This window comes from Phascolarctos cinereus, unplaced genomic scaffold (genome assembly GCF_003287225.1).
Source record: "Phascolarctos cinereus isolate Bilbo 61053 unplaced genomic scaffold, phaCin_HiC Scaffold_2;HRSCAF=192, whole genome shotgun sequence".
Lineage (NCBI taxonomy): Eukaryota > Metazoa > Chordata > Mammalia > Diprotodontia > Phascolarctidae > Phascolarctos > Phascolarctos cinereus.
This window is the reverse complement of record NW_027555625.1, coordinates 140858722-140884976: the sequence shown is the minus strand read 5'-3', so window position 1 is coordinate 140884976 and position 26255 is coordinate 140858722. Positions and strand designations below refer to the sequence as shown.

General features: G+C 44.6%; 1 protein-coding gene across 3 annotated transcripts in view; it reads right to left on the bottom strand.

The window, feature by feature from the left end:
* Positions 1–26232, bottom strand: part of BMP1 (bone morphogenetic protein 1) — a 59002-nt gene extending 32770 nt beyond the window's left edge. For 2 of the 3 annotated variants that reach the window (XM_078149639.1, XM_078149638.1), the window contains exons 1-8: positions 25786–26232; positions 13246–13359; positions 10935–11111; positions 10267–10384; positions 9725–9903; positions 8790–8895; positions 7046–7170; positions 5628–5743 (exon numbers count right to left, since the gene is read on the bottom strand). In XM_078149639.1, coding sequence (XP_078005765.1) covers positions 5628–5743; positions 7046–7170; positions 8790–8895; positions 9725–9903; positions 10267–10384; positions 10935–11111; positions 13246–13359; positions 25786–25978 — 1128 coding nt within the window. In that variant the 5' untranslated portion in view covers positions 25979–26232. The remainder of the gene's footprint in view (positions 1–5627; positions 5744–7045; positions 7171–8789; positions 8896–9724; positions 9904–10266; positions 10385–10934; positions 11112–13245; positions 13360–25785) is intronic. The other variant, XM_020975711.2, reaches the window with a different exon arrangement.
* Between the last annotated feature and the right edge of the window lie 23 nt (positions 26233–26255).

Genomic DNA, 26255 nt, shown 5'->3' with positions numbered 1-26255 from the left:
GCGAGAAAGGGAGGGTCAGGTTAGAATACCTACATATAGTTTATCAAGTGTCTATTCCATACAAAGAGAAAAATAGGAGAGAGGGAAATGTGAAAGTGTTGCTTTACTCGTTTAGTTGTATTGGCCATGTCCAACTCTTCATGACCCCATTGACCTATTGCCCATGGGGTTTCTTGGCAAAGATACTGGAATGGTTTGCCATTTCTTTCTCCAGTAGATTAAGGCAAACAGAAGTTAAGTGACTTGTCCAGGGTCATACAGCTAGTTCTGAGGCTGGATTTGAACTCAGGTCTTCTTGACTCCAGGCCCAGTGCTCTGTCTGCTGGGCCACCTAATTGCTTAACAACCTGACTGTTAATAACGTAGCCACTGCTGTGGCCATTAGAAGGTTCTTTGTCTGTATGTTTTTAATTTGAATCATGTGCCCCTGTGCTTTATGGGATTTAACAGATGACCACCTGGAGAGGTCTGGCAGGCCCAGAAGAGCTGGAATATAGTCCTTTGGGAAATAACCCTTCACTTTTCCCAAGCAGGGTTAGAAAGATAAGTGGGTGGAAAGGAGGTGTAGGTCACTCTGAGTAAATATTTGTCATCTCTCCTACCCCTGCCTCTACTTTAGTCAGAAACAAGACAAAAACGTACTCTACAGAGAAAAAGAACATATTCTTCTTTAAGGAAAGTGTTCCAAGCAGAGCTATAGAGGGTATTTTTCACATCTGTGACAAGCAGCAGAAAATATGCCCTCAAATCAACTTTTAAGACAGATTTAGCTGGGGGTGGGGTGGGGCGGGATGGTTTAGGGACACTCAGACCCAAAAATTCTGCTTAGTGGAAAACTCTTTACTTGGAGAATAGTACCTGCAACAAAGAAGTAGGTGCAGCATCTAGTTGCTTCCTATTTTAACTAATTAGTCTTACTATGTAGGAGCTAAGCTCGGTTGTTTCTCTGCTGCTGAAGGGATGTTAGCGCTGTCATCACCTTCTAAATTTTGACACCAAAAACCCTGATAATCCCAACCTCCTTATGAATATGATCAAAACCCTGTTTTCTGTAACCATGTTTTTTTTTCAAGTTAAGGAATAAGGATACATATGACAAAAGAATAATTTTCCTGTCATATAGTTTGTGGGACAGAATATTTGAAACCTGTGGTTTTGGCACTCATGACCTTCTGTGCCCCTAGATGTATTGGAATTGTTTCTTAAATGGATGGTGACAAAGTGATATCTAGGTGACAATAAACAGCATAACAACTAGTGGATTGATTGAACCCCTGATCTATTACTTTGATAATGGGGTGGCAGACTAGATAAACGGGATAGTACTGGTTTGATCAAATGGAAACTCCCATTTCAGACCTAGACAAGTCTAACAAAAGATAAATAAGAGAAGATAAGGAGATGAATAGAGTTTTAGAAAAGTAAGTTTTGATAAATCTCTGGTGATTACTGAATGGAAACCAAAAAGAATAATTAGATTTATTATTGTCCAAAAATTACGCATATTCTAGGATAGGAGTTCGTAATCTATTTTGTGTCATGATCTCTCTGGAAGTTTGATTAAGCCTATGGCCCCATTCTCAGAATAATTTAAATTTACAAAATAAATATAGAAAAACAAAGGAAACCAATTATATTGAAATAAAATGATCGAAATATATTTTTCCAGTTCACAGACTCCATGTTAAAAATTGCTGTTCTAAGTCATGCAAACCTCATAAACAAATGCAGAAAAACAAAAATATTAAACAAATCCTTTACTGTTCATAATGAAATAAAAATTATAATCAATAAAGGATCTCTGAAGAAAGGATTAAAACTTTGATGAAGACTAAATAATTTAATCTGGAAGACTGATGGGTCAAAGAACAGCTCATAGAAACAATAGAAAATTTATAACAATGACACAACATATCAAAACTTTCAGGATACAGCCAAAGCAGTCCTTAAGGGAAAATTAATATCCCTAAACACTTTCATTAATAAAAGAAAGAACAAATCAATGAATTGGGTATACAACTGAGGAAAACAACAAGTTAAAAAATCTCAACTAAGTACAAAGGAGATGAATAAAATTTAAAATAAGAAATTATTAAAATGATAAATAAAAGTAGGAGCTCTTTTAAAAAATATGTAAATCATTAGCTAATCTGATAAAATAGAGGAAAATCAAATTGTTAATATAAAAAATGAAAAAGGATTAATCACAAATGAAAAATAACTAAAGGAAAATATTAGAAACTATTTCATCCAGAAAATGATAACACATGAAATGGATACATATTTACAAAAAATATAAAATACTCAGATTATCAGAACAAGAAATAGAGAATTTAAACAATCCAATCTCAGAAAAAGAAACTGAATCAGCTATAAATGAACTACCAAAGGGGGGGAAAAACACCAAGACCAGATGGATTTATAAGTAAATTCTATCAAGCAGCCAAGGAACAATTAACTCCAGTTTTACATAAAATGCTTGCAAAAATAAAGATGGTACACTATCAAACTTCTTCTAGGAGACAAATATGGTCTTGCTACCTACCTAAATCATAGAGGGAGAAGTCAGAGAATGAAAACTAAAGATCAATATCTAGAAAAAATATTGATGCAAAATTATTGAATAAAATACAAATATTCACAAAGAGGCTAAAGCAACATGTTTAAAAGATTGCGTACTAAAAGCAATTTAGATTTGTAACAGGAATGCAGAAGTAGCTCAATATTTAGAAAACTATAAATATAATAGACCATGTTAATAAAAAAAAATTAAAATCACATGATTATACCAATAGATGCAGAAAAGGCTTTTGACAAAACACAACACCTTTTCATTTTAAAATATCACAAACCCAACATTTCTTTACTATGGTAAACAGTATTCATATAAAATCAAGAAAAAGCATCACGTATAATGGAGAAACAAACACTAGAGGCCATTTAATATGATCAAGAGTTAGGCAAACATGTTCATTGTCACTAGCATTATTTGATAATAGTTATAGAAAGACAATCTGTAATCACATAAGCACAAGCAAAGAAGAAAATTGATCAGTGAAATAGATTAAATACAAAGGTCCAGAAACAATTGAACATAGTAACATAGTGATCAATAAACCCAAGGATACAGACTACTAGGGTAAGGATTCGCTGTTCAACAAAAAACTGCTGTGAAAACTGAAAAGCATTCTGGGAGAAATTAGATTTAGATCAACATTTTAAACTATATATAATAATAATAAATATAATAAAAATATGTTACAACAATGAATAGGGGAAGAGTTCTTGACCAAACAAAGGCGAGAGAAGCTCACAAAAGATAAAATGAACAATTTTGGTTACATAAAATTGAAAAGATTTTGCCCAAACAAAAGCAAAGTAGAAAGGAAATAGTTAACTAGGAAAAGATTTTAAAGCAAATTTATCTGATAAAGGTCTAATATCTAAGAAATATAGGAATTGATACAAATAATGTAATAACAAAAGTCACTCCCCAAGAATTATATAGTCAAGGGATATGAATAGGCACTTCTCAAGGGAAGAAATCCAAGCTGTCCATGATCATATGGAAGAAAAAAAAAATGTTCCAAATCACTAAGAATAAGAAAAATGCAAATTGAAACAACTCTGAGGTTCTACTCATACAACTGACAAAGATGACAAATAAAGTGATGATTTTGGGAGGGGCTGGTGAAGGACAAATATACCTAATACACTATTGGTGCTGCTATGAATTGGTCCAAATACTTTGGAAAGCAACTTGGAACTCTACTCAAAAAAATCACTTAACTGTGCAGATGCTTCAATCCAGTGACACTCTTTTAGGCATGTACCCCAAAGTGATCAAAGACAGAGGGAAAGGACCTATGTGTCTGCAAAAAATATTTATTATCAGCGCTTTTTGTTGTAGCAAAGAACTGGAAACAAAATGGAAACCCATTCATTGAGGAAAAACTGAACAAATTATGAGACATAAATCTAATGGAATATCACTGAACCATAAGAAATGACGTAAAGGAATGGTTCAGAGAAACTGATGAAGACTTGTATGAACTGATGTACAGTGAAATCAGCAAGAGAACAACTTATATTCATTGACTCCAAGATTATAAAAGAAAACAACTGTGAAAGACTTAAGAACTCTGGTCACCATAATGACCAATCCTGATTCCAGAAGACTGATAAATCATGTTTCCCACCTCTAGCTGGACAGATGGTGTACTGTATGTGCAAAGTGAGATATTTCCAGACACAACCACTACAACATAAATTTGTTTTGCTTTTCTGTTACAAGGTTTTATCTGGGAGGAGGGAGGTTAGGAGAAGGGAAGTGGAGAATAATGATAATCATGCAAAAAAAGAGATAAGAGGAAAGAAAAGAGTTTCAATGAAACATTTAAAAATACTCAGAGGTGACTAGAGGGGAATTCAGAGGAGACACAAAAGAGCAGGGCAATGTTGGTACTACCACATTAAATTTAATGTATGTTAAAAGGAATAGGCTGCATGTCTCATGTACAATTTCTATTATCCAGCCTACTTTGTGCATGACAATGTACATGTTTCTATCTTATAATTTTAAAAATGATTAAAAAATAATGATTAAGAAAAAATAAAATTTAATTGAAAAATTAAAGAATGGTTTTTAAAAAGAGGGAACTCCCAGGTCTTTTCTCAGTGTGTCTGGGAAGAACCACAGACTTTTCTCAGCCAGGCACGGTACAGCTAGAGTGACTCACATCAGGGGAAGGCAACGGTGTCAAAGCAACCTCCCTTGATCTCAAGAAAGATTGTGAAATGTGGTGACACATAGAACAGCAAAAAGCAAGACTACCAGAAGTGGGTTCCAGCCTGGGACCTATTGGGCAATGGAGGGGGGTGGTAGGGAGGTGAGCCACTGGCTCATGTAGAGTTGCAAGGATTCTTATTACTTGGTAACTTGAACAATGAAATGAGTGCTTGCAAGTATGGTCATCATTGTCCCTGGGAGATATATTTCCCAGGTTTCTTTGTTAGGGTTTGAGCCCAGAAAGAACAGTAAACCCACAGAAGGTAACTCAAGCCCTTTGTGTCTCAGCTGTCTGCGGCGCAAAGATTATGACAAAAATCTAAGGATCACAGATCTAGTCTAGTCCTGGAAAGGACCTTAGAGGTTACCTAACCCAACTCCCTCATTTTATTCCTGAGGAAACAGACACAGAGAAATTCAATGACTTGCCCAAAATTATAGATTATTAGAGCCAGAAGGGACATTAGGAATCACTTAATCTAACTCCCTCAATTTGCACACAAAAAATGTGAAGTTCAGAGAGAGGTGACTTGCAAAAGGTCACCTGGCGAGGACTAGATGTAAGGTCCAATACAGAGCTCTTTCTACTAAACCACACTGCCCGTGTGCACATCTGGCCTCCCCAACTAGATTATATGTTCACTATATCCCTGACATCGCCTACCACAGTGTACTTAAATACTGAATGAATGAATGAATGAAAATCTGTAGAGAGGTTCATTCCCTTATCCTCAACACTACATTCTCTTTCAGGGTAAAGTGATACCTTTAGGGATATGGGGTAAGGACAGTGCTGGGTAGAGAGGGGGACACGAATAGGTCAGAGACTTGGTAGTACCTTTTCTCCAGGTGTGACAGAGATGCGCCAAACACAGTGCATATGGGCAGAATAGCCATTGGGGTATTCAGGAGAGGAGAAGTTTCCAGTGCTGTCCTGAAGAGTCTCTCCACAGGCTGTTGGACAAACAATAAATGCCAGTACCACTCATTTGTTACAATGACCCCGCCCTCCCAACTTGCATCCCACCCATCCTCAAACCAAGCTTTATCCCTGGCATCCCTTGAAGGGCAGGGGTAAGGATGGGAACAGCAAGCAAGGAGGAATCTCTAGGGAACAGCTCTGTCCCTTTAAATTCCTCTCCCTATACACATACATACATACATACATACATACATCCTCCCACTCACACACATACACACACATACCCCATTCCTCCTCTCCCTGCCTCTCGCTGCCAGGACAACCAGACGTACCATGGGCATTATCATGGCAACAAGGGGTTCCTGTATTTGAGGTCAAACTCTGGTCTAAATCTCTTCCCCCTGCAGTGGGCCCAACTCCTAGCCCAGCTAGGGGTGGGTTAGGGTGGGGAACAGAGAGCAGGGGACAAGGGAGTCATCTGGATCCTACGGATCCTCCTTCCAAAGATCATCTGATACCTAGAACATACTCAACGCCAGCCTTTGGCTGTGGTCTGCCATCCCATCCCACAATTACTTCCCATGAGTCCTCCCACTCTCAGATTTCTATCTTTTGATCCCTTCACAAGGTCTTACCCAGAAGTGCTTATCTCTAGATCCAACCTTATCTCTTGCTCCTCTAGGCCACTCCCTTCAAGCCTTCTCTCTTCCTTGGGCAGTCCTTCAATATACTGCTTTATTTTGCATCCCCCCCCCAACAGTTCTCCTTCTTCCCTACCCCCTGCACAGACTCTGAAAAGCACAGTTTTGCCCCCATCATGCCTGATCCTTCCTACCTTGTACAATTTGGAGACTCTTCATTTGGCTCCAATAGCCCCCTTATTCCCCCAAGATTTGCATGGTACCACCCTACCCCATCATCTTTCACAACTCTGCTCACTGCACTCTGATTAATGCAAGAAAAACCATAATCCCGGAAGACCAAAGTTGAAGCATGCTACCCAACTCTTGACAGAGAGGGGATTGACCCAAAATGCAGAATGAGATATACACTTTTGGACATGGCCAATGGAGGATTTTGCTTTGTTTGACTATGTATATTTGTTACAAACATATTATTTTTACTTTTTGATATTATTATTCAGTTGGGGGAAGGGGAGAGAAAATAAAGATTTGTTCATTTAAATATAGTTAAATTATTTAAAGAAACTACTCTATCCTTTGTGCCATGCCTTTGACTCTCAATGACACTACTCAAGCAAACCCCCAGATGGATGCCTCCAACTCCTCTGCAAAGACTAGCTCTAATCCCTAACTATAAGTATTCCCTCTCACCTGGGCACTTGTAGAGCTTTCGGGCCTGGGCAATGTCCCCCTTACTGAGCCGAGTCCTCTGGCCAATAGGGGGCTTTACTCCATTTACATCGTACTTGGGAACAATGGTGTCCAGAAAGATACCCCTGGGTAGGGAAACCAAAATTAGAATGGTAATGTTGGGAGGAAGAAAGGGAAGTACCTTTACCAGGGACCCACTGAGGGTTGGGCACACAGTACCACCAGTGAGGGGAGCTCCACAGAGGCTCAGTGTCTACACCACAGGTCACAACCCTGCCTGGGTTCAGACATTCTGCAGCAAGGTCAGGACAGGGTGGAGACAAAGTACCCTGTCATTACTATGCTATAGACAGCAACCCCACCCCATGGCAGCTGGACCCACCACGAGGCTGGAGAAGCCACAAGGGAACTCAACATTTAGGGAGGGAGACAAAAATAAGGTATGGGATGAGGCTATCTAGGGTCCTACTGGTATCTCCCCTACTTATTCTACATTCTTGTTAAAACACACTGGTAGATTTTGAGCCTCCAAACCTTTATCTTATCTCTGTCCTCTCCCCACCTCTTCTCACCCCGCTTCTCAAGTTGATTCATGCCTCTTCTGATTCCCCAATTCCTAGCAATTTACCTTGCTGTAACTAGCTGCTCCAGATAGTTTAAAGTTTGCTAGCCAACTCAGTACTTGGGAATAACTCTAAAGATCTTGGGAGCCTGATGGCCTTAGATATTTCCTTCCCTTCTCAATGGGGAATGCTGAAATCCTGGAGATTTCCATGAGGTGAATGAGAGAGTGGGCAGGATTCTACCTCCCCAGAGTCCCTGACTCACATTCAGCCAGATGAAACATAGCATGAAGGTAGGGTGGGGTGGGATGGGATATGGGTTTGTGGGGGTGGGGGGGTGTAATGACCTCATCACTTTTCTTTGGTCTCTGATGTGGCTTCAAGGGTCTGGGAACAGCCTTGGATTGAGAAAGAGCCAGAAGGCAGGAAGAGGGAGAGAGTGGAACTGAAAGAGAAAGAGAGAGATTGAGATTTGGCTGGGGGTGGGGTGAGGGCAAGGGGTAGAAGGACAAACTCAAGAACAGAGAAAAAGACAAGGAAAGAAAACAGAAAGAGCAGGCTGAGTTAGGAGCTGCAAGAGGCCAGGTCCTATTTCCCAGGAGAAAGGAAGTGAGACACTGACTTGAAGGGGTCTGGTGATCTCAAAAGCACCTCCCCAAGCTTCTAAAAGGCTGGACTTATGACTCTTCTCTGGAACTTAATGTAGTACCAGCAGGCATTCCAAATCTAACAATAGTGGCAGACTCTGAGAAAGGGAGGACTGATCTACTGCAGAGCCACACGTGCTACATAAAGGATACCAAGTGAGGAAGGGTGGATGATACACACTTAGGACCTTTGGTCGTAGCTATGGAGGTGCAGCATGGAGTAGTCACTAGAGACCAGGACTTAAAGTCCAGAAGACTCGGATTCAAATCCCACCTCAGACCCTAACTAGCTGTACAATGCTGGGCAAATTCTTAACATCTCAGAGCCTCAGTTTCTTAATCTGTAAAATGAAGGGGTTAGAGGATATGGTCACTTAGCTTGATGTGGCTAAGGTCACTTATATAAGATTATATACGCTACCATCTACCTGTCCCATCAAGGCCTGTGGCAAGTCTGAAGAAACAGCATGCTACTGAGTGATGAGCAAGGTGAGAATGAGAACAGCCACTGGAGGCTTAGGTTCTATTTCTTACCTGGAGAAAGTGTTTCGAGCATAATGCATGATACTGTCAAAGTCGTAAGTCTCCCCCAGAGATTCTACTTCCTCGAGTTCCATCTTCAGGAAGTTATACTCCTGTCCTGTGGAGATGGGGAAAAGGATGCGGGGGGCAGGAGGAGGGGGAAAGGAGAGGGGAACTGCCCAGCTTTGGGGCACCGAGACAGTGTCGGAACACCTGTCTTGGGGCTAGCACACCAGGAAGGGAAGGATTCTCGGTAAGGATAAGGCGCTGATGCAGCTGGGGTCTCCAGTAGTGGGCAGTCAGGAGGAGGACAGAGGTTCCTGCTAACAGGCTAGCTCTGCCCAGATGTCTCAGAGGAAGCTCCAAGAGCGGATGGGGAGAGAGCAAGGAAGGAAAGGGCAAGGGGGAGTGGACAGGAATGGGGCCTTGGTGGTGAAAAGGAAACATCGAGAGGGAGACGAGATGGAGAAAAACAGGGAGAGACTAAGACAGAGAGGGAAAGCGAGAAGGGGAGATGGAGAGCATAGAGGGCAGGGGAAGAAGAAGGGTGAGGAGATGAGAGACAGCAGAGAAATGAATGGCTGGGAAAATAGCTCTCCTGGCCCCTGCCCCCCCCCCTTTTTGCCCCAGAGACTAGCTGGATTCTGGGGTGATCTAAGGGTCTTGTTTAGTCCAGGATTTAGGATAAATTGGCATGCCTAAAGTGGTTCTATAATTGGCCTATTCTACTTGGACTAAGGATGACCAAAGGCTCCTTGGTTCTCTACAGCCTAGAGTGGACTTCCCAGAGACAGAGCTGAACGAGGCTGAAGTTACGGGAGTCCACTGACCACTCTATCTTTTCTCTAAAAGTCTGGTAATATAGAGGTGCCAAGCATCAGACTGGAATGCTAGGGTCATAGCCACAGGACCAGCGAGGCTAAATGAGGAAAGGTAGATGGGATTACCTGGCTGGATATTCTCCCTCACGATGGCCACATGGTTGTCACGGTCAGGTCGTGTGTGTTCATGCCAAAAGCCGATGACATGGCCCAGTTCATGGACAACGATGCCAAACTTGTCGCAGTTCTTCCCAATGGAGATGGCCTGGGGTCCCCCGCCCCGGCGACCCACATAAGAGCAGCACCTGGGGGGCAGGGCCAGCTCAGGGGGGCAGGGCCCGAGCTGGGGGAGTGCAGCTGACTCAGGGGGAGGAACCTGCCTAGACTCCTAGTCCAGGCTGAGGGGAAGGACAGGAGCTGTGGAAGATAGGCCTTAGGGACCTGGACCCAAGACTAAGAGCCTGGACAAACCCAACTAGGTCTGTCCCAAGGGCCAGTGGCCAGAGAGATGGACACTTTAGGGTGAGGAGAGCCACACCCTTTGGCAGCATCTCTGTCAACAGGCAGTGCCCAGCGAGATGTCCATATGAGTAGGGCCACGTCCAGGACAGTGCTTCTATTAGGGGTGGTGCCCCAGGGAAGTTTATGCCCTAGGGTTCCCCACTCACCCGCAGGGTCGGTAGGTGAATACAATGTAGCTGTCCTCATCTGTGCGCTCCAGAAAGGTGACACACGTGTGCTTCTCCCAGTGTCTCATGGCCTGTCGGAAGACGGCTCGTTGGCTGCCTATATAACAAAAGAGGTTGGTCGGGCTGAGCAGGAGTCAGACATCAGCTACCAGCTTCTCTCCTGATCTGCTAAAAGCACTTTGCCCATTAGATCTCCTTCCTTCACTACTATGCAGCATTAACAGAGGCTGGGAGTGCAGGGAAAGTGAGGAGAATGACAGTGATCAAACTTATTCTCCCCATTCTACAGCTGGGAAACAAGAGCCTCAGAGCAGTGAAGGGGTGGCATTGACCAAAGACGGTCAAGAAGGAAGCCCAGATGTCCTGGTTCCCGGTCTCTATCATCCACCTCTATTTATTGCAAAGGGAAAGAGGTTATATGTACTCTGAGGAGTACAGTGACCTGGGAGAGAGGAGTCAACAAGGAGAGGGGCTGATAAGTAGAGAGAGGGAGATAATCTCCCTCTTTGTGTTTCAGTACTGAAGGTCAGCACTCAGTTCCAGGAACCTCCTGGTGCCAACTTCCTAAATAAGTCAGTTCACCTGACCTTGCTCACCCACCCCACCCCCACTCTCACTGATCCTCCAGCTCTGACCCTTCCACTCACCAGTGAAGTTCCCTCCAATGACAAAGGGAATGATGCCATCAGCCCACACCCGTTCTGGCCGGGATGTTGCTGCTCTCCTGCTACGGGACCTGCCCCGGCTCCGGCCCCCCAGCTTCTCCCGGGTCTTCCTCTGAGGCTGTCCCCGGGCAAACTGGTTGGTGAGCGTGGAATTATTTCCTGAAAAGAAGAAGGAAGAGGAATGGAGTTCTAGGTGGGAGAAAGCTTATTCACTTTTTCCTGAGATGCATGAGGGACCTGAAGCCATCTGACGATGTTTGTCTTCTTTTAACAATTTAACATCTGTAAAGGATGTGACTGTTTTACAAACTGCATCCACATATTGGATAATGTAATGGCTGACAATTATGGGCCTTTTGGAATTACAAAGTTCTGTATACTTGCTGTACATGGCTACTATTTATATACTGCCCTTTACATAGGGGATCTCCCTTGACCCACAAGCTTCCAACTATATCAAGCTGCCTTGCCCAGGCCACAGAATCTCAGAGCTTGAGGACCTCAGAAGTCAGAAGTCCCAGTGAGTCCTGAATAAGCAGTCTCCTCTACAAAATCCCTGGTAAGGGGCCATCCAGCCTCTGCTTAAAGACCTGCTCACCTAAAGGCAGCCCATTCTATTTTTGGATAGCTCCAATTGTTAGGAAGGGGCCACCGCCAGTTGTCTTGACCCATGTCTTGCCACTAGGTGCCGACGACTCTAGAGGATAGAGTGTGAGGCTGATGACTTTTCACAGCTCTACCTCACTTAAATCCAATTCACCTACAAGTCAAGATATCCCCTTCTGGTCCTTGGTCCACTTCCAGAATGAAGGATAAACAATTATTAGGAAGTTTTCCCCAACATCCAACCTAAATCTTTCTTTCTACTTCTTCCTCATTGCTCTAGTCCTCTTCTGTAGGGCCAAGGGTAACTATTCTCATCTGTCTTCCCTATGATGGCCCTTCAAATATCCAGAGACAGCTCTTGGGGCCCCTCTGAGGCTTCCATGCTCAAGGCTAACTATTCCCTTATTCCTTCGATGGGTTCTGGATAATAAGCTCTTTGAAGGCCTTATACACATTTCTATAGATAGCCTTATTTGAATTTCACATAAAATCATAGGATGGTAGATTTAGAGCTGGGAGGGACCTCAGAAGCCATGTAGTGCATTTCCCTCATTTTACAGATGAAGAAAGTGAGGCCAGGGGAAGTTAAGTTGCTTGCTCGAGATCACACAGGTAATAAGTATCAGAGGTAGAATTCAAGTCCAAGTCCTCTGACCTCAGAACGATAGCTTTCTGGGATGGTCCAACCCCTCTCTTTACTAGACTGACCCCATCGGAGTTTGTTCAGTGTGGGTTACAAGTCAGAGTCCTTAGAGCTCTTGTCAACAGACACTATGTAGGAACAAGACCGTTCCTCAGGTGCCATCTCTGGAAAGGGATGTAGTGCCCACTCCCAGTTTGGAGCAGTGGGGGGGCTAGACAGAGCTTGACCTAGGGTTCTCAAGGTACTATTTCTTTTTTTAAAATTTTTTTATTAATTTATTTTGAATGATCAACAATCACTTCCATAAGCTTTTGAGTTTAAAATTTTTCTCCCCCTCCCTCCCCTAGACAGCATGCAATCTGATATAGGCTATACATATACATTCTCAAGGTACTATTTCAATAGGAAACCTAAGGTCTAAGGTGGGGAGGAGTAGAGAGGTACTCATTGTCCCCACCTGACTCCACTTTCTGACCCTCCTGTGAAGGCTAACCTGCCTCCAGCTCCCAGATTCAAAGCATCTGCCTGTGATGTCTCAGTGGAGAAGGAAAGGAGGGCACTTCATTTGCTGTGGACACAGGCATTGATGAGTGCTAGGGGCTGAAGCTGTACCCCCTGTCCCTTGGGGGATGTACTCCCAGAGGGTTAGCTTTGTCCCAGTTCTTGTCCATATCACCTGCAATCTCCTTCCAGGGCATAAAGAAAGCCTTCAGCAGAAAGCTGAAGGTGAGTAAGGGACTTGGGTGGGCCTAGCAGGTAGATCAGATTCCTCCAGATCAAGGAATAAGAGTGAATTCTGGGTCCCTGAACCCAGTACAGCCCAGACGACCCATAATACTTCTCCACCCTGTGTGCCTTCTCACGGACTAGGCTGACCTAAAAGAAGAGGGATGGGCATCAGGGCTGTGCCCTGGCCTCCATGTGGCCTCTGTCTGTGGAACAGGAAAGGCTTGAGGCTTTGGAGGCCGCTGGGAAGGCAGTCTCCACCCTGCCTTGATGAGCTCACAGTCCCCTAGGAGCACGATGGCCCAGCACTGGTGATACCTGAGGCTTTGCCAGTCGCCCTGTGGATGGCCCGCTGCCTGAGTTCCACAATCTGTTCCACCTGGAAGCTCTTCAAGTCCTCTTCATCCAGAGCAATGTCCCCAAGAAATGCAGCTAGAGAGAGGCATGAGGAAAAGTCAGTTGGTTGTCCTCCCCACAGCTGGCAGGGTCTCTGACTGCCTACTCCCTTCCCTCACTGGGGGAAACAGGCAGCAGAGGGCCTGAGGTAGCCCACCAGGTGAGCTCAAAACAAAGCTTTTCTGGCCTCTTTTCGACTGGGGACTGTACTTCTGGTCCCCATTCTCCTCCAGGTCCCCACCCTCCTCCTGGTCCCCAACCCTCCCTTTCTCCAAATCTCATTCCCACAGGGTTGTTAAGTATCCACGGCAGAGAGAAAAAAACAGTGAGAGAAGAGAAGAAAGTGGGTACTGGGTTCTCCAGGGAGCTTTGAAAGGCTTTTCTCTCAATGAGCAGCCCTGCAAGAGCAAAGTCTAGCTGCCTGGTTTTGAGGGGGAACCTCTCTAATCATTAGGAAAACATTCACACAGAACAGCAGGGAGGTAGGGGGAGGAGAGCAAAAGAGACTGGAGCCTGAGTCTATAATAACAATAGCTCTTACTTGGATAGTGCTAAAAGGTTTATACAACTTATTCCTCACAACAACCTCATGAGGTGGGCACTACAAATATAGTTATGGCCATTTTACAGATGAAGAAACTAAGGTCTTGAGAAAGGTTCAGGTGAATTGCCTGAGCATCTAGCCTGAGTCCATTTCCTTCTGGGGAGGCAAAGAAGGAAGCAGAGACTGGAAAGAGAAATGTCTCAGGGAAATAGGAGTGAGTTGGAAGTTGGGGGGGGGGTTGCTGTAGTGAGGCTGGATGGGGAGGTGGAGCTAGGAGCTGGAAGCCCTTTCCCAGCAGCTCCGCCCATGGAGACATCTGCTTCCCATCCCACAGTTCAGCTGGGGCTTGGCTGTCTGAATTACACAAATTGTTTTAACCTTGGGTCTTGACACAGATTTCTCTGCCCCAAATGGCTTGCTCTGTGGAAACACATTCGTTTACTCAAACACACGCAGGTACATAGAGGTCCACCTGTGCTCCCTAACAGTCTTAAAGAAACAAAGAAATTCTTCCCACTATATCATGCTGACAATCTAGATGTGGGGCTACTACTGCATGCACACACACTCAAAACCATAGTTAGGCAGGTGCATTAAGAAGAATGCACTGACACAAGATATAAATCCTGGGTCAATACACATTTATTAAGCAGTTATGTGCCAGGTACTGCTAACCACCGGAGACACACAGAAAGACATAAGACAATCCCAGATCTCAAGGAACTCATAGCCTAATGAGGGAGATAACATGCGAACAGCTATGTACAAAGAAGATGTACATGTATATATACATATATGTATATGTGTATTTGCACACGTGTGTGTGTGTGTGTATATATATATATATATATATATATATATATATATATATGATAAATTGGGGATAATCAACAGAAGGAAGGAACTAGAATTAAGGGGGGCCTGGGGAAGGTTTCCTGTAGATGGTGGGATTTATAAAAACACCTAAGAGGAATAAGAATTTATTTAGCACCTGCTATGTGTCAGGCACTGTGCTAAGCACTTCACAAATATTATTTCATTTGATTCTCATAACAACCCTGGGGGGTAGGTACTATTATTATCCTCATTTTGTACTTGTAGAAACTGAGGTTAAGTGATTTGCCTAGGGTCGCATAGCTAGGAAGTGTCTGAGACTGGATTTGAACTCAGATCTTCCTGACCTTGGCTACTGACATAATCATAGCCACACAGCTAATAAGTGGCAGAGAAAGAATCTGAACCCAGGTCTTCTGATTCTAAGTCCAATACTATTTCCATTAGGCCATGGGACCTCCCTATAAACACATCCTCTTAGACCACAAGTTCATACTCACACAAACACTCATGTTCCCTCAAATATTGTATTGTTCAGTTGTGTCTGACTCTGTGATAAAGATTCTGCCTTGGCAGATACTGCCATTTCCTTTTCCAGCTCATTTTACAGATGAGGCAACTGAGGCAAACAGGGTGAAGTGACTTGCCCAGGGTCACACAGCTAGTAAGTGTCTGAGGCTAGATTTGAAAGCAGGAAGATGAGTCTTCCCGACTTTAGGCCCATCACTCTATCCACTGAGCCACCTAACTGCCCTGTTGTCTCACTGAGTCCTAGACTTTTCTATCTAGCCCCGTCAAAATGACTAGCTCATCATCCTCAGATACAGAAGCCACAATTCATCCCTTCTAAAAATCGTATTCGACTCTCCCAGGCCATGGATGAGGAGAGGAGAGTGAGCTGGGGCTGAGAACAGTGGATCCTATTCCAGAGATAGAGGAGGATGCTGTGGAAAGAGCATTGGGAGTAATGATGGCTCCATTGTCTGGTCTTAGGCAAGGCATTTAACGCTTCTGACCTTTTCTTTCCTCATCTACAAAATGGAGGGATTTAGCTAGATGATGTCTAAGCTGACCTCTTTCCAACTCTCAATCCCACGATCCCTCAAGTATACACTCTCACTTGCACACTGCTGTGTAGACACATGTATAAATATTCATTTGTCCAGGTAGCTTCGCAGGCACCTACCTGCAAACACGTAAACATATTTGCACATGCAACAGTAATAATAATCCCAAACATTTGTACAGAACTTTATGCTTTCCAAAGCACTCAATCATCTGTTTATCTCCTTAAACACACAAGTGCACATTTGAGAAGGGAGTTGCAAAAGTGTATGGTCCCTTTATGGTCCCTCCCTGCCAAACTTGCTTAATCAGCTCCCAGCTGAGATGAGCCCTGGGGAAGGCTGAAATGATTCTAATCTGGAACCCTAAATTCTAAGCATTTGGGCCACTGACTGGTATAAGGAATCTGAATAGGGAAGCCCTACCTGGGGGACAATTGAATTTGTGGGCAGGGAGGTAGTTTAGGAAGGTGGAACAGGTCAGAGCCTGCAAGGGAATTGTATGTTGATGGGCCTTACTAATTTACTCGGAGAATCTCAGAGCAAGTCAGGCCTAGATCAGGAAGCCCCATGGGATGGAATGGGATGTCATGGCCGAAGAATGTGTGGGAATAGACTTGGGGGGAGGGAGGGAAGAAAGAAGTAAAAGGGAGAGTTGGAGATGTGGGAGAGCCCCGGGATGGAGAGGAGGAGGAGTTTCTGTGGAGGAACCAGGAAAATCACACCCATTAGGGAATTCCTTCCCAGCCAAAGGCTTGAAAAGCTAACTTCTCCAGAACTAATGCCTTCCCTCCTCAGTCCGGAAGGAAGTTCTGGGGTCAGGGTCGGTTGTTTTCAACTTGGGATCAAAAGTTTTTGTTTTTATTTTCTGCTTGTAAACTAGTCTGGGGTAATCAGTATTTAGAGCAAAGTACTGGCTGAGCTGCAGGGAAAAGGGAAGGAAGGCTGAAGCTTTGGAGCCTGGGGGTCCTAGAAGCTGCAAAGTGAGGCTTAGACCTTCTTTCTGGTGTCTCTGGTAATCCCCTCACTAAGCACAGACTTCGTGCCAGCGGAGTTTTTAGTGTGCCTGAGGATGCACATTCAGGGTTATAACACAGGCATACACAAGTCCCAGTGATGCCAAAATGTGGGCATTTCTTTTGGACCACACACACACACACACACACACACACACACGAGATTTCATATACAAGCAAATATAAGTAAGCATCCATCCCAGCATATATATGTATGGATTCATTATTGACCACATCTTCAAACATATTGGAAACATGCTTATATAAATATTTCATCTTGTCCACGAAAACACCTGAGCTCATTCAAACACTTGATCATTTCAGTGTCTAAAACATATACTCCAATCTCAAAAACACACCCACCTGTGTACACACTCTCTTCCTACAATCCATCCTACAGACAACTGCTAAAGTGATTTTCCCAAAACCTGGGTCTGATCATGTCTCTCTTCTATTTAATTAACTCCGATGACTTTTAGTACCAAATACAGACAAACTCCTGGCTTTTAAAGCCCTTCACAATTGGGTCCCAACTCACCTGGCCAGACTCTTTACACTTTGCTACCCGTCCAGCCTCTATAAGTCAGCCAGGTGAGCATTTCATCTTCTTGCATTTCATCACACATGATATTCTAGCTTAGCTCTAAACCCATGAAGCCCATCATCTGTACCTTTGCACTGACTGTACCCCTATGGCTGGAAAACACTTTATTCTTTACTTCTGTCTTTTTAGAATTCTTTATTTCCTTCTAAACTCAGTTCCAGTGTCTCCTACATGAACCATCTCCTTTCTTGATTTCCTTAGCTACTAGTACCCTCTCCCCCTCCCCCCAAATTCCTTTTTTAAAAAAAAATAAATAAATAACATGGCATAGATGATGGAGAGCCAACGTTGAAGCCAGGAGGATTTCGGTTCAAGACCTACCTCTGACACCTACTGGTAGAATGGCCCTGGGCAGGTTGCAACCTCTCAATGTTTCAGGCACCTCTTTAAGATGATAATTTGCAGAGAAGATGCCAACCTGTGTTATAAAGGAAGTTTTTCCCCCCCAGGAGTTCTCTATATCAGGGAAATTAGAAGTCTAACTGTTGTTGTTCGGTTGTGTCTGACTCTTAGTGACCCCATATGAGGTTTTCTTGGCAAAGATACTGGAGTGGTTTGCCATTTCCTTCTCCAGTAATTTAGGCCAAGAGAGGTTAAGTGACTTGCCTAGTGTCACACAGCTAGTGAGTGGCAGGGGCCAAATCTGAACTCAGATCTTCATGACTCCAGGCCCCAAGCTCTATCCGTTGAGCTACCTATCCCTTATGCTAATGTATCTATAAATTGTCATCTCTCCCCCCCCCAATGTAAGATTCTTGAGAAGAGGGACTGCTCCCTTGTCTTTGTGTTTCCAGCACCTAGCAGCCTGTCCAGCACTTAGGAGGAGTTTAATAAATGCTTGTTGATTAACTGACTGATTGGGGTGGGGGAGAGGAGTGGAACTGCCCCAGCAAATTCTGGTTCATCCAAAGGAATGCCTTCTCCTTTGTGTCACAAGAGACTGATGAGAAGTCACAGGTATTTCAAGTCAGGTATTTAAAACCTAGGATTGGGGATGAGACTAGGAGTGTGGAAATAGGGCAAGGATGTTCTTTCTAGGAAAGGGCTGGCCTTCCTTGGGACCGCCTGTAAGGGGACAAACTTGTTCTCTCTCCCCTATCGCCAGCTTCCTATCCCTGGTAGGGGCTAGAGGGCTGGACCTGGAGGTACCATTTTGGGTTACTCAGTTTTAGGATGATGGGCTTCACGACCCCTCCCCACCTAGCATTCCTGCTCCTGGCCCCAAAGCTACTGGGCAGACATCAACTGTGTCCATCTCTTTCTACATCAGATCTAGAGGCAGTCCTCCAGCTTTTCTTTCTCCCTTGGGGCCTCAAAGAAAAAGAACTGAACAAAGGAGTGAGTAGTGAGTGGGTGGGAGGTGAGTCATTTAATGTGTCTGGGAGTAAAGCCTGGAGGGCCCAGTAAACCACCTCCCTCCATAATTTCCTGGGGACCAAACATGCCTTGATTAACTAATTAAAGTGGACATAATGGAAAAGGCATGAAAACCACATAAGCACTAGATTGTCCATAGGGAGAGCTAGATTCTGGTCATTTCTTCACTCTGAACCTTGGTTTCTCCATATGTAAACTGAGTCCAAATCTGTTGGACTGCTGTTCTATAGACTCTATTCTAGATCTAACATGCCATGAGTTTATAATGGTATTATAGACTTTGAGAAACCTCAGGGGGTAAGGATGGAGAGAGGAAAGTTACGTTCCTGACCATCAAGGCTATACAGTCACCTTCCTTGGGTGATACCTCTATTTCCACTCAGGCCCTCCAAGGAGCCAAGTGTGGCAGGAGAGTTGCCAGACAGCTGAGGTGAGGTGCAAAAGATGAGAGGCATATATTGCTTCTCTAGGGAGGGAATCAGCTGTCTCAAAACCTCTCCTGCTATCCTTTCTCTTTTGCTCATTTTCTCCTTGAGATCTTTCCCCAGAGTCTGTATGTAGGATGTTCCCATGCCAACGTCTAAGATACAGCTTCTAGGGAGGGGCAGACATAGAGATAGAATGCTTAGCTAGCATTCCATCCTCTTAGACTCAGACCTTCCCCTTCCCCATTGCCCCCAGTTTCCTGCATCATTCCAGCCAATGAAACCAGGCTTTGGAACCTCTAAGAAATGTGAGGCATGGAGGCAAGACTCCATCCTACTGCTTTCCTAAAATCTACTTGGGGAAAGAGTCAGGGAAAAAGAAAATAATCAGACTACAAACAAAATATGAAACAGGGAAGGCAGTATGGTTCAGTGGAAAGGACGTTAGATTTGGTGCCTGAAGATCTGGGTTTTAATTGTGCCTCTGCCACTTACTACCTATGTAATGTTAGACAAGGGCCTTAACCTTGGTGGATCTCAGTTTCCTAATCTCTAAAATGAGCGGGATGTGTGTGGCAGAGAATTAGCAAATATGACAAAGATGAAAAAAGTTGGAAATAGCTAATGTTGGAAGGCTTGTGGAAAAACTACCATCCTGGAAAGCAATTGTGAATTATGTAAATAAAGTGATTCACAAGTCCATACACTTTGAGAGATTACACTGATGGTTTATATCCCAAGAAGGTCACTGATAAAAAGAAATGTCCCATAGACACCAAAATATTTATAGCAGCCCTTTTTGTGGTAGCAAAGAACTAGAAATAAAGTAGATGCCCATCAGCTGGGAAGCATAAACAAATTGTGGTATATGACTGTAATGGAAGATTACTGTGCTCTAGCGTCTAAGAAACAATGAATATGGTGAGTACAGAGGATCGTAGAAAGATGGATGAAATAATGCAAAGAGAAGTAAGCCAAGAAACCAATATACACAATGACTTCAACAACATAAACGGAAGAATAATAACCACAAAACAACTAAAACAATGTTGCAAAATTAGAATGAACAAGTTTGGCCCCCAAAAGATACATAGGAGAATACCTCGCCCTGCTCTTTTGAACAAAGGATGCTCTGCAGGTGTTGAACATCACATCTCACCTCAGACTTTTTTGATATCTTCATTTTTTTTTTTTGCTTATTCTTTCCCTCTTTTTTCTCATTTTAAAAATTCTTTGTTATAAGGGATGGGGAAGGAAGAGAGCGACATACAGGGGGAAATATAGATGTATAAAACAAAAGATATTAATAAAATATACTAAAAACAACACCAAAAAATGAAGGTATTGGACTCAATTAGATGACCTTCTATCCAGCTCTTAATCTATGAACTCCTAACCATCCTTCAACTGTCCCAGAATCCTCCCAAGGGAGCAAAAATGCCATGGATCCCATTTAGGGGATCTCTCTCAAAGCTGTCTTGATGGCAACAGCAGTTGGGGGTGGGGGGAATAGGATCTGATTATCCCCAAGACAACCTAGTCACAAGGATGTTTCCATCTTATCGATAGGGCTGTCAACTCTCGGAGACTGCAAGCTTGTTTAAGCTATGTACAAAGGGGGAGGAGGGTGCAGGGTTGAACTGGGATGCAAGTTCTGTCTCTAGGAGGCAGAGGCACATTGCTACCACCACCCCCTCCACCCATTTCAAGGTCAGGACTTTGGCCTTTGTTAGAGTATGGTATGGCACTGGAAGAAAGAACCAGACAGAAAAGGTAACTAGGCATTGGGTATATCCAAACAGTTCTTGGCCCTTGGGGAAGAGAGACAACAGAGATGGAGGAGGGGGTGGGGCAGGGGGAGGAATGAAAGAAAAGCAAGACAAGTGGGGGGAGGGGGAGGGAACAGAGAGTATAATACCACCTGAGCACATCTAGGTTTACGATGGTAGACAGAACTCCTAGATGGAGTTATGGATGGTTTGAGTACTACTAACATCCTATACTCCCTGGATGGTAGACATTGGCCATGTTGACTAGTCATGAGTTCAATTCAACAAATGTTTATTACGTACGTATTATGTGTAGAACTGACAGGTGGCACAGAGGATAGAGTACTGGACCTTGTGTCAGGAAAACTCATCTTCCTGGGATCAAATCTGGCCTCAGACACTTACCAGCTGTGTGACCCTGGGCAAGTCATTTAACCCTGTTTGCCTCAGTTTCTTCACCTGCAAAATGAGCTGGAGAAGGAAATGGCAAACCGTTCTAGTATCTTTGCCAAGAAAACCCCAAATGGGGTCACAAGGAGTTGGACACAACTGAAAATGACTGAACAACAAAATGTGCACAATGCTTTGCTGGGCATTGGGGAAGATAAAAAAGTTTAGTTAAGACTTGGTTCCTGACCTCATGGGGCTTAAAATCCAGTAGAGGAAATATATGTGTGTGTGTGTGTGTATGTATATACACATATATAAGAGTCGAACACAATTGAATACACAATGGGAGCATAGTACAAAATGATTTGGGTGTTCAGAAGTGGGAGAGATCACATATGGTCAGAGGAATTCAGAAATGGATTCACAGAATCTCCAGACACACATAGCAGAGCCAGAATGTGAATCCAGGTCCTCTGACAAATCCAGTGTTCTTTTCTATGGGCAATGGGAAGTCCATGAAGGGTTTTGAGCAGAGAAATGTCACAACCGGCTCTATAAAGAGGAAAGATTACTCTGACAACATGGATCTGGAAGGCAAAGGGAGTGAAGGTGGTCAGGTCAGTGGTAGTGATGACCTGTCCCGAGTTGATAGCAATAGGAATAGAGACAAGTGAACAGATGTAAGACATATCATGGGGGCAGAATTGGCAAAACATGGTTCCTGATTTGATATGAGAGGTAAAGGAGAGGGAAGAGTCAAAGTTTTTGCCAACATGGGAGCCTGGGTGACTGTTGAAACCAGTACGAGAAAGGAAAATCTGGATGATTTTTTTTTTTGGTGAGGGTGGGTAGAGAGATGGGATTAGAAATGACCACATAGGTGGATAAGAAGAGGATGCCCTGGGGCAGCTAGGTGGTGCAGTGGATAGAGCACCAGCCCTGGATTCAGGAGGACCTGAGTTCAAATTTGACCTCAGACACATAACACTTTAGCTGTGTGACCCTGGGCAAGTCACTTAACCCCATTGCCTATCCTAAAAAAAAAAAAAGAGGATGCCCAGTCTGACCTGCAGCTTGGTTAGTCATTGTCCTAAGGATGGCTATCCCCTATAACCAGACCATCTCTATGGCCTGGGGGCTGTCCCCTCAGCTTTCTCTGAAGCAAGCAGTTGCTTCAAGTGCCCATTTCTCTCACCACCAGACCCATATCACTGGAGCTTGGGGACCTAAGTCTAGACTCCACTGCAGTGGAAGAGCCACAGAGAAAGGAAATAATAGAAACAGGCAAATGAGATAATATTCATAAAATGCTTAATAAATGCTTCCTCTTCCTCTCCCCCTCCCCACATTTAAAGGTGGAAAGGACCTTAGAAATAATTTATTCCAACCCCTTCATTTTACAGATAAGGAAACCAGAGAAATTCAGTGACTTCACAAAGGTCACATATTCCCCCAGCCCACTCTAATCTTTCTGTCATCTGACAGGTACCACTTATTTTTGTACATCTGACAGGTAGCTTACAGGCTACATATATTAGTAATTATATTTTATACACGTATGCCTCGTATCCCTTCTAGACTAAGCTCTATGATGTCAGGAAACTCCATGTTACACATTTTTGGTAACTGCCAGAACTTGTGATTCCATCAGACCTGCTCATAGTAGATGCTCAGGAAATATCCATTTATTCAAAGAAAGGGGACACAAACTCCTTTGGGGAGACATGGACCCTGATTTTGTCCTTTACCAACTATGCTCTACCTGTCCCACTTTCCACCCTCTTCCCAGAAAGTATAGAGGGGAAGGGACTGAAATATAATGACATAAAGTGTAAGTTCTACAAGCAATCTTGTTCTTCTCAAATTTCTCTTTTATTCAACAAACATGATTAACATTTGTCACCTAGTATGTACCAGGCACTGTGATAACCAAGATAGTTACAATGCAAGCCCGGCTCTCAAGGCATTTACAATTAGATAGATGCAGAAGATATGAGCACAAAGAATAAAGGGCAATGGAGAAGTCTACACAAAGAAAATCTAAGCAACCACTTTTACTTGATAGGGGGGAGAGGAAATTAATGAAGAGGGAGAGATCAGGGAAGGCTTCCTGGAAGAGGCACCCAAGTTGGCTATTGAGGCTGAGGTGGAGTCAGTTAACTGACTGAAATTAGAAAAGTAGGAAATCCATTCCAGACGCAAGGTATCGTATGAGCAAATCAATCAATCAACAAGAGGTTATTAAACACCTCCTAAATGCCAGATACTATTTGAGGCCATGGGGATACAAGTACAAAGAATGAAAAAATCCCCACTGGCAATAAGCTTCTATTCTAATGGGCAAGGCTGGAGAAGACAGAATAGGAATGAGGACTAAAGAGGCTTCCAGTCTGACCATAGAGTAGAGTAAAGAATTAAGGGTGTTGGAGAGAAAGGCAGATTGGAGCCCAAAGAAGCCCTAGAATTCCAGGATCGGAACTTTATACTTTATTTAGTAGACAGTGGGGAGCTGCTGAAGGTTTTTTGAGTAGGAGTAACATACTGAGTACGGAGATTAGGAAGAATATTCCGGGAGCCACTATCTGGGCCTCTCCTATTTATTTATATCATGAGTTGCATGTATAGGTCTCATCCTCTCTTACCAGGCTGTAAACTCCTGAGAACTCAGACTATGCCATTTAAAAAACCAAACCAACCAACCATCCAAATAAACAAATGCTCTGTGTCCCCCACCAATCAGCACAACACCTTGTACTTAGAAAGCGTTTATCAAATGTTTCTTGAATTGTTGAACTGAGGTCAATAAAGGATTCTGGCTTAGAACTGAAGGCAGACATGGACATTGATGAGTAGGGAAAATGACCTGGCTCCTTTTTCTGTCTTAGGGACCTTCTGTCTCTGCAGTGGTCCACCTCCACCAGGAAGCCTGCCAGGGCAGCAGCTTCAGTGAATTGGAGAGATTGGTATAAGTCATTAGAAGGAGGCCATTTTCCCTATAAGAACAAGTGACCCCCAGGTGTCAGGGCCCAGATTCACCCAGCCCTGAGAATTCTTGTTTTGTTTTATTTTTTTGTGTGTAGCAATTGGGGGTTAAGTGACTTGCCCAGGGTCACACAGCTAGTAAGTGTTTAAGGCTATATTTGAACTCAGGCCCTCCTGACTCCAAGACCCATACTTTGTCCAGTTCACCACCTACCTGCCCCTGCCCTGAGAATTCTTCCATCACTCTACACCATCCTCTCATCCCCCACCCTCCACCCCAAATGCCTTTGCAGAGATCTGGATCCTGGATCAGAAAGCCCAGCTATCACTGTGTTCTGGGTGGCTCCTTGTCCCCAGGCAACCCTGTTCCAGGACTTCCTATGACATAAATGGCCCTGTGGCCTGGCCATCTGGATCTTCCTAGGGCAGGACCCTCGGATGGTAAGGTTAAATGCACTCTCCAATGAGCCACAGTGGGACCACACACCCCCAGTATACACACCTCAGCACTCAGCTCCAGGACCTTGACCTCTGCTAATTAACCTCCTGCCCCTATGGGGTAGGAAAGTGGATATTTAAGATTTCACTTCTCCTTGTACCTTCCCTTTCCCCACCACCAACTTGGCCTTAGGGGTGGGGGGTGCTGGGAGCCTGCTCCTGGTGTGGGGGGAAAAGGTTAATTCCTTCTCTGCCTTGTGTTCATTGATTTTGACAGCTGATTAACCAGTCTCCCCCAGCACGGTGTGGGCTTACAATCACCCAAAGAATCCGAAGCAACAAGAGAAACCAGAAATCTCCCCATTCATTTAAAAATTTCTCCTCTCCCACTTAGGTCAGGGGCCTGTCCCGATTAGGCCCTTAGGGATTTCCCCACCCCTCCTCCTTCCCACTAGCAACCCGGCAGCCCAAAGGGCCATCGAGATAGACTGGAAAACTTCTACAGCTCCAGAGGAGGAGATTGGGGGGGGGGCCGGGGGGGAATGGAAAGTAAGGAAAAACTGCACAGGGGCGAAGACACACATACACAAGTGTGGCCAAAAAAATTTCCAGTGGGTAGAAAAAAGAACTGCCAGCGGCTGCCCTCCCTGGATTCAGGGAGATTTCCCTAGGAATCCTCTCCTGGAATCAGAGAAATAGCAGCAGGCAGCAGCAACAGGCAGCGGTGGCAGCAGCAAAACTTCTGTCCTAGAAGTCCCCCAAACTTCCCCCTCCCTCTCTCCCTCTCTCTTTTGTTCCCCGCTGCATTGCCAACCAGGCAGGCTCGGCTTCCCACACTGGACTGTCCTCCCCCAACCCGAACCCCTAATAGACCCCGTGGCGTGGCAGGGATCCTTTTGCCTCCTCTCCCATACTACCCTCACCCCCCCACAACCTTCACTGTCGGCCCCCCCCACCAGCTCCAGGCCTGCCCGCTCCTCCCCCCCCATCCCCTGGTGGTGGCGGTGGGGGTCACTCACCGGCTTTGCAGGGGTCTTTGTAGTTTAGGGGCTCGGGGTCCTCTTCTTCCCCCAAGTCATAGGTGTAATCGGCCAAGTCCAGCGCCCGGGCCGGGCGAGGGGGCAGCAGCAGCAGCAGCAGGGACAGCAGCGGCAGCAGCAGCAGCAGCTGCGGCAGCAGCAGCAGGGGCGGGCGAGCGGCTAAGCCCGGCATGCTGGCGGGGATGCGACTCCGGGGCCGGGGCCGAGCCCGAGCGAGCAGAGAAGGAAGGAGGGGAAGAGGAGGAATGGAAGGAGAAGGGAGGGATCTTTTTTCCTTCTCTCTCTTTTTCTCCCTCCCTTTCTCCGGCTCTCTGTACCCCTCCCTCTCTCCCTCCTCTCCTATCTCTTCCCCTCCTCTCCTCCTCCCTCTCTTCCCGTCCACCCCCTTTCTCAATTTCTCTCCCCCTTCTCTCTCCCTCTCCGGCCCTTGCTTTTCTCTCCCTCTCTTC